The 8,857-nt window shown below is 46.5% G+C and overlaps 1 protein-coding gene across 3 annotated transcripts in view; it reads left to right on the forward strand.

Annotated features, from left to right (window-relative positions):
- Nucleotides 1–7,427, forward strand: part of PARD3B (par-3 family cell polarity regulator beta) — a 980,882-nt gene extending 973,455 nt beyond the window's left edge. For 2 of the 3 annotated variants that reach the window (XM_038585495.1, XM_038585493.1), the window contains one exon: nucleotides 2,787–7,427. In XM_038585495.1, coding sequence (XP_038441423.1) covers nucleotides 2,787–3,141 — 355 coding nt within the window. In that variant the 3' untranslated portion in view covers nucleotides 3,142–7,427. The remainder of the gene's footprint in view (nucleotides 1–2,786) is intronic. The other variant, XM_038585494.1, reaches the window with a different exon arrangement.
- Nucleotides 7,428–8,857: the final 1,430 nt, after the last annotated feature.

The raw sequence follows: 8,857 nt of genomic DNA on the forward strand, positions 1-8,857 counted from the left end.
AACAAAGCTAAAATTTCAGCTCCTTATTCTTTCTTTATCAGGTTAATGAGGAGGGCTGCATTTTTCCCCCCTGTTTAAAAATCTTCCTTTTGTGTGTGTGCATGTCAGTGTGTCTGTGTGCATATATACACACACACACAATATTCACAAGCCCTTCGAAGTTGCTCTGGCAAAAGTCTGTAGGAAAGGCTTGATTTTGAGGAAAAAGTTATTATAAACAATAGCAGCCCCCCCCATCAAAGAAAGAAAATTTTTCCAGCACTCTTTGAACCTTAAACATTGTTTTTATAGGCCAGCTCATTGTTTTTCTTCTCTATGAAAAATTAAAAACAATAACTGTTTTGATGAGTTCTCCGGGAAAAGACAGTTTCCATGATTTCATTTCTTGACAAAGAACAGCTACCTCACTTGGTTTCTGCCCCATGTAAGCAAACTCCCAGCTGTAAAACCTCCCATCAGAGGAAGGGACACGGGACCACAAGACTCTCCCCACCTGCCCGGGGAGACCGGCTGCCCCCCAGGTGTGAGAGGTGGATGAGTCGCAGGGGTGAGGTGTGGGAGAAGAGATAACGACTGCCCCCCACCGTGTGGGCGCAGCCTGTGCTGTCACAGCAACATTCAGGGTGGCATCTGCCGTCACCACTTGATCTGGGTTGTCTCTTCAAAAATTAAAAAAAAATAATAAAAAAAAACAAGGTGTGCCTGTCTTTTATAATGTTCTGTTTAAAAGGAGAGAAATCTCCGTGGAGAGAACAGGACCCTAAAAGTCCAAGGCCTGGAATTCCTCCTTTCTCTCTTTCCATTTTAAACAGGAAACATTCCCACTAAGAGGGTCCGGAGGGAGCATTGGTTGTGTGTTCATTTTAAGGCAGATAATGTTTGTGTGTTGCAAATGTCAGTGATTTATCCCAAGGGCTTAAAATGAGTGCAGAAAAACCACATGTTTCACTTCATGCAGAGAAATGGCTTCAGTAGATTTCGAGAGAAAGCACAGGTTTAGGATATTTTTTTAAGTGTTTCGGAAATCTCTAACATGAACCAAAAGGAAATAGAAATGAGAGCGGGGGGGGGGGGGCGGTTGTGGAGCGAGGGGAGGCTTAAAATATTTTATGACAAAAGATACAATGAATGCTGGAAGTTTTGTAAATCAAAAGTAAAATTCTAAAGGAAAGGGAAGATGTAACCCTGATCCTTGATTTCCCAAGGCTGGAGTGACAGATTATGCATTTGTGCTCTATTTGTCATGGGCAATTTACAATAGAGCAAAGCAAACTGCACTGAATAATAGCAGTTGATGCTATAATAACTTGTACACAAACAATTTAATTTTTTTATCTGAAAACTCTAACTAAATTACCCCAAGCTCAAGGATCTTTCATTATTCTACGTAGCCAAATTAAGACATCAAAAAGTAGAGAGCGAGTTCTATTGTTCACCCTTATGAATGTGTGTTCACAATGCTACTTTCCGCATGCACCCAAGCTTGGAGCTTGTCAAACCTTCATTGATTTGGGGGAACTTACAGAGCTATTTTAACATCCAGCTCTGCAGATTACAGGGTGATTTTGACCCTCATTGACAGTGCTTGATTAACCGCAGACACTGTATTCTTATAGCTATGTCATTTCTTTCAAGTGCTCTACCAATTTGTGCTCTGACATTGAAGAGCTTTTCATTAATTATTATTGTTGCTCCCCCCCCCTTTAAAACATTATAAAAGGGAGAGTGCTAGAAAGTGGGAAGGATCCAGTGATGGTAGTGGTGAATATGCACACAGAAGGTTTATAGGATTTTAAGAGCCGCAAACAGAACTCATCTGTTTAACCCCAGGCTAGATAAGATGCAGTCATCTGTACATTGTTTAGAGACGCATTGCTTCTGTTTCAGCAAATGGTTCAGAGAATGCTTGTGGTCTGAGTAGAGAGATCCAGACAGGGTCACTTTCTGTGAGTGTTTATTCTTGCCCTGGACCTTTCCGTGTGCCTACTCATTACACAACGCAACTTACAGCTGGTTCGGCTCTTCGCAGTCTGCTACCGGCCTGGTGGTGCTTCTTGACTTTGTAATAGAATTGCTTTAGATCGAGGTCCTAGCTGGCTAATTCCCAGCCCTGGGTTAGGACTTTTCGCAGGAATTGTAGAGAGGGGAGGGCACATAGGGATGTGAAAGAAGCTCGCCGGAGTTAGACCAAGAATATGGCCCATTGTAAATAGCACCCCACAGACCGAGCAGAAAAGTGAGGACAGTCCATGGGAACTGTGTAACTCTGAAGAACCTGTGCACTTCTACCTCCAGGTCTGTGACAGGCTTCAGTGAGGCAGCGAAGGGGAGGGGTCAAGTCACCCCAGCCTTAAGAGAGCCAAAGTCTACCTTGCTTAGAAAACCAGTTTGGCCACTATACCAAAGGCCAACACACGGTGGTTTAAACCAGGTGGAAGTATAGATTTCTCTCTCCTGCACCAATCGGAGTGTAAGCAGTCCTGCTGACATGTGGCTCCCTGGTGTCCAGGACTTGGGCCTTTGCCCTCTTGTTGTTCGACCTTCCTCAGCACGTGGCTCTCTCCTTATAGTGTAGAATGGCCACTCCGACGGCCAGCAGGAAGCAGAGAGGGGAAGAAGAAAATTCACCCTCTCCTTTTTAAGGACGCACATCACTCCTCTTCACGCACCATGGGCCAGACCTGGTCTATGACCACACCTAACTACACAAGAGGCTGAGCAATGGGGTCTTCAGCTGGGCGGCCCGCTTAATAGCTGCTGATCTGTGTCTGTTCTTCTCTTTTCAGGGGAGGACCAGCCGATCCTATAGACTATCTGACGGCAGCACCTCGAGGGCTCTACAAGGAAAGGGAGCTTCCATATTACCCTGGGGCTCATCCCGTGCACCCTCCCAAAGGGAGCTACCTCCGTCCCCCGGATCTGAGGGTTGCAGACCTCCGGTATCCTCAGTATTACCCTCCTCCGCCAGCCCCCCAGCCTAAAGGACCCTTCCGACAAGATGTTCCACCTTCCCCTCCTCAGCACCACAGAGTGGCCTACCAGGAAATGGGTAGACCAGGGCCCCGAGGGGGCAGCCCAGACCAGTACCCCTACCGCGCCCAGGATCCCAGGCAGAAGAACCCCATGACTGCAGCCGTGTAGCTGAATACCACCGAGCTCAGCCCAGCCCAGAAGGGCGACATCTGACATCACCTTCGCCCTCCCTAGACTCTTAAGGCCTTCCTCCTGTCCAGAAGTCTCCATGGTACAGATAGGTTTTGCTCACCGAGGTTGCAACACTTGACTGCTGACCAGAGGGGAAAAGGAGAGGACAGGAGGGTGGGAGAGAAAGGACAGGAGTCACAAAGACAGCACTGCCTGGGATTTGAAATATGTTTAGAATCTCTCAGTTGAGGGCAAGTGGCAGTTGAGCAGGCAAATACCAATGGAGACATAGCACACGGGGCCTCCCTGGCGTACATGAGCCGCACAGAATGGGCAACACGGAGGCAGTCTCAGAGGCTCAGCCTCAGCCCCCTTATTAAAGTTAAGTCTGAAGCGTGGCTGCAAATATGGGCGTCTTCAATGAGGAGGGTTTTTTTTTTTTTCATTGAGAAAACAAAATAACAGCAAACATGACTTGTGATCTCCTTGAAATGTTTATACCCAGAGGAAGACTGCATTTCTCTCTTTGCAGAATTTCCCAGGCTCCCAGTACCACTTGTTTGGTTATGAGTATCTTAGATTTCCTTGCTTTTTATATTTAAAAGAAAATCAGATATGAATGCAGTATTAGTGTCCTGGGAGAATGTGCAAAACTAGTCAGAGCTTCCAGAAGGAATATATTCTGAGGGCCAGGTTGAGAGGGCCAAAACTCCCGTGGTCCTCCTCCCCAAGTTCCAGGCATGATAACACAGAGATATCCAACTTCATAATCCTCCCCAAATCTCCTGCCTGTAATTACTGTAACTGGAGCCTCTACTTTAAGGCTCCCACTTGAGGGCTAAAATGTAATTGGGAAAGAGAGGGCCCCACTGGTTAGGTCGCACAGGAAGTGATGCCCTGGAGATGTCAATTCATTGCACAATCAGTGCCAAATAGTGCCATCTGCACCTGGGGACAGGGAAGGGCTGATGTGGCCATTGGGCGTGATAACCAGGAGGTAGTAGATGGCAGTGACTGTGTGTGTGTGTATGTGTGTGTGTGTGTGTGAAGGCACGTGAGTTACCAGTATGGAGAATGTGAGATAAAAATGCTTCCTGAAAAGTTTGATGAGGAAGGAAATAAAAAGGAAAAAAAATCAGAAGGGAAAGGAAAAGAGTTATAAAATGTGATCATGATCTGTCTGCTGTATTTCAGTAACAAAAATCAGGGCATCTCCAATTGGGAATAGAAAGTCTTAACGGCTCTGAAAAGCTGACACCCCACCCTCCAAAACCCATCACATCCCCTTTGAGTTTTGCAGGGATTTTCTACTTACTCCAGTAGGACTTCTGACACTTCCAACCTGACCCAAGTGAGGACACAACAAAAGCCTGAGACGCAGCAAAACTCAGGAGCAGCAGCGTGAATTGTTCACAGTGACGCTCAAGAGACTTTAAGTCTCTGCCACTCCTTCTCCATTCCCTCCAAAAAAAAAAGTCTTAAGTTCAATTTAGACACATTTTGCCTGAGATTAGAATACCTCTGACTGACAGGGTTTAATAAATTATAATATTATTGAATATATGGAATATCCAATCCCATTTAGTCTTTTTAGTTTTTTAATTTAAAATAAGAGTTCTGTTTCCAGGAATGAAGCAGCCGCTGGTTGTAGACATAAACAGTGTCATTTACTGGACTTTCAGAGGTATCATTTTCTAAACCACGGTTTACTGATGGCCATCTTAAAAATAGACTGTCAAGCTGGTTTGGGCCACCTGCCACTTCTCTCAAGCTGGCACCCGACCCCGTTTGCAGTCCGTGTGAGGACACGGAGGGTCTCGAGCCCTGGACACCTAGAGGTCACGTCCAGGTGAGCTGCAGGGCTTCTCCACCAGCATGCTGAAGGACATTTTCCCCTCAAACTAAATGAACTTCCAGGAAGAAAATGACAAAGCGAGGGCCGTGCAACGTGTTTAGGAGCACTAAAAATCAGCTCTTCAGTGGGTCTCATAGTTTAACCAGATTTCTCTAGGCTGTTGAACGTAGCGGAGCCAGAAGTCTCCTTCTGGGTCAAGGCCAAGGCTGCACGAGGGGCAGCCAGAGGCGGTAGGAGAAGCTGAGATTTGGTGCATACTGGAGGCACAGCCCTCGTTGGAAGCATGCCCATGTTTTCACCACGTCGCCACCTTGGGAGCACCGTACCTCCAGCTTACGGGCTCAGGACATGCTGCTCCAAACATGGTTTTGTGTTGTCTACACAGTCAATAGAACACTGGCTAATCCCGAGGGGGCAGCCAGAGATGCAAAGGTACTATTAACATAGGCCAAAAATAGAGCAGTTTCCTTTTCTTGCTTGAAGTGTAACACGTGCCCTATTTGACCCTGCCCCGAAGAAGCTAACGTGTGTGGTGTGACAGAGGCTCTGCAAGCCAAGCCACAATTAAGAACAGCTCGAATGTAAGCTCTATAAATGCCCGTGTACCAACCCGCCACTTGTCACCGCAGAGCTCTTTCCCAGTATCTAAGAGAACATGTTGTTTAGAGTATTCAGAAGACCAGGCTGTAATCAGTAGGTGCCCAGTAGCAGGAAATAGCCCCCGGTTTGTTTTTGGCCCTGGAAAGACTCAATCAGGTGTCTGCTGGCTGCTCCGAATACTCCTAACCCCTCAGGGACAGAGTGGCACGGTGAGCGGCAAACCCACCAACACACACCCACCTGCTCCCCATCTGACTGCTGGGTTGCTGAGGCCTCGAAATGATGTTTGGGCCTCCAGTCACTAGCTATTTTAAGGAGCTCTGTTTTATCCCTTTCTGCAGGAGGAGAGAGAGGAAAGGGAGCAGATCGTTGAAAACTTTGAGGTGCAGGAGCATTCAGTCCTCTGTCAGGGAAAGAAACGCTGCATCTCACTAACCCCTTGTGCCATCAGACTGTGGCAGTGTCACTCTGGGTTGAAAATTGCTTCCCCACAATATCAAAGCAGTGGATGAAAGGCAATCTCAAAGACAGGAGCATCTTCTTAAGTCATAATTGAGTAACAAACAAAAATTGGAAAATGAAATTACCATGAAGCTCGTTATTCTTAGATTTATAGGTCAACGTGCATTGACCTCCACGGGACGGCGTGGAGCAAAGATTTTATAGTCAAGAGTGGGGTAGACCCACTGTCACCCCATGAAGCCAACTGTGCCTGCTGCTCGATAAAGGAGGTTTGTGGCTTCGTTGTAGCTTTATTTGTGCCACCAACTAGATAAAATTACAACATGATTCATTATTCCCTTTAAAGATTTGTGACCTTGTTGAGCTGTCTTCAGAAAAAAATGCACCTGACAACTTCAGAAGTTGTCATGCCTAAAGTCTAAATACATAAGGATCCAGCCTTTAAAAAGCATTTGTTCCCCCTAACCTATAACCCCAGCATCTGCTTTCTTTGGAGAAACATCTTAGCCTTTCAGGGGGATAGATCTGCAGAGTTTGGATAGGAATGTGTGTCTATAAAATTCCCATAGGCATTGAACTCAGAAAATCCACAATGAACCGCCTTCAAAATTGGTGCTAAATTGGGTAGACACCCTACTGCTTTCTGAGTCCAGGAGCAACAAAAAGTCCAGATTTAGTGCAATTAGGTGGGAGGGAGTTGGATCCAGAAACAGCCACAGGAGTCTTTCTCTGCACACCCAGTTCTCAACCGACTTAGTTGGAAAGGATGCCACAATGAGACCAGAAAGAGGAGTCTCCATAAAGTATCCCTACAAAGTCACCTCTCTGGAAAAAAAAAAAAAAAAAAAAGAGAATAAAAGGTAGATATCTAAAATAAGCCTAGAATCTCATATGCAGCTACTACTTCTAAGGGAAACTCTCTTCTCCCTCATGTCCTTAAATAGTAATAGAATCACACAGCGCCTGACTTTTAAAGATGGGCTTAACTCCCCAGCCTGGAGTGCCGAGTGAACTAACCCCAAAGACTGGCTCCTGACTCAGCTCTGAGAGAGTGTGCTCTTCCCTCTGTGCTGACAGCCGCGCTGTTTACTACTGGAACATAAAAACAAGCCCTACTGTTTATACAGTCACTTCTCCTAGTGTTTTCCTGTGCTTTTATGACACCAAGTCTGTTCATAAGTTCTGAAGATAAATTATGTGAGATCCTATTTTGGCATATGGGGGTGGAGAATGAATTCTTTACAGACTTTTTAGGATGATCCCATTTGTACCACAGAAAACATTTTGGATGTTGTTATATATGAATATATAAATTTTTCTTGTTTTATTTTGCATTAAAATAAAGCTTTATTCAGTCAGTAAGACACCAAGGTGTTGGTTTTCACTCTGTTTGTTTCAGGATTTGATGAATGAACAGGTTAGTCTGGTCCTGATGACCCTTGAACAGCAAAGTCACGTGGCAGAGGACATAATGAAAAAGCCTGTCGCATACTGGGCTCCCCAAAAAACACGCAAGATGGAGACGAGCAAGCAGACTGTTTATTTGAGAGAGGACTTGGGGGTCGATACCCACAGAAGGCAGAGCAAGAAAGCAGGGCCGGGAAGAGGGAGAAGCTGAGCCGTGATGTGCTCCCAGCTTAGGCCTCAGCCACCTCCACAGGGAAACCTGGAGCAATCGTGACCCTCCAGACTTGTCCCAACTCGGGACCAAGGAGCTGGACCATTGCCACCACTGTCTCAGTCAGTGGGTATTGGCTACCCCCGCAAGGAGGTGAGAGCCAGGACCGGGCAGTCCTCTTCAGGTGAGGCAATCCCCAAGGGGGGCTGACAGCTGGGGACAATCTTTGAGAGGTCTTCACTGTGGTTGGGAAACTTGTCCTTATTTATTTTTTTAAGGTGTATTTATTTACTTATTTGACAAGAGGAGTAGTAAAGAACCCCAAGCAGACTCCCCCCTAAACATGGAGCCTGACGCAGGGCTCAATCCCACAACACTGAGATCATGACCTGAGCTGAAATGAAGAGTCAGATGCTTAACGGAGCCACCCAGGGGCCCGAAACTGTCCTTCATTCTTAAGGGGGATTTGGACGTCTCATCACAGCTTCCTCCTCTGCTGACTCCTCCTCTCTCACGCGGGCAACACTCTTACGTCGCCTAAGGAAACATGATCCTGAGTGGGTTCTCCTTGCAACCATCCCTCCATTTCCCAAGCTTCTTTACTGGCTTGTTCTCCGACCTCCCTAGACTGTCCTGCAAGTTCACTCACAGCCAAGATTTCAACTGCCATCTCTGGAGAGATGTGCTCACAATCTCCAGCTCAGATCTGTCTCCCAGGCACATGCATTTCCACTTTCCCATCGGTTGCCCCCCACCCCCCACCCCTTGAACTTTCCACAGATCCTTTGGCCTCAACACACTCAAACTGAAAGCATAGAAGTTTTCTCAGAATTCTGTCCTGGCCAATGGCATCACCGTGTTCACGGTTACAAACCAGAAACCTGGAAATTATCCTTGACTTCCCATTTACAACTCTGAGCCTTCCTCCCACCCACCCCCATCTGAAACGTTGGAAGGCCAGCAGTTCCACCCCGTCGGTGCATGCTTCCTGACTGCTGCCTTGGCTCAGCTTCTTGCGTCTCACCCAGCCTCTTCACCAGCCTTCTCTATGACCTACCTCTGACCGTGCTTCCTTCCAAACCACCTCTATACTATACAGACTCAGCCCCTGCTTTGGTAAATAAAATTTGATTGGAATATGTACCTACCCATTTGCTTATATATCCTTTAGAACTCTT

Source organism: Canis lupus, chromosome 37 (genome assembly GCF_011100685.1).
Source record: "Canis lupus familiaris isolate Mischka breed German Shepherd chromosome 37, alternate assembly UU_Cfam_GSD_1.0, whole genome shotgun sequence".
In the NCBI taxonomy this organism is placed as follows: Eukaryota; Metazoa; Chordata; class Mammalia; order Carnivora; family Canidae; genus Canis; species Canis lupus.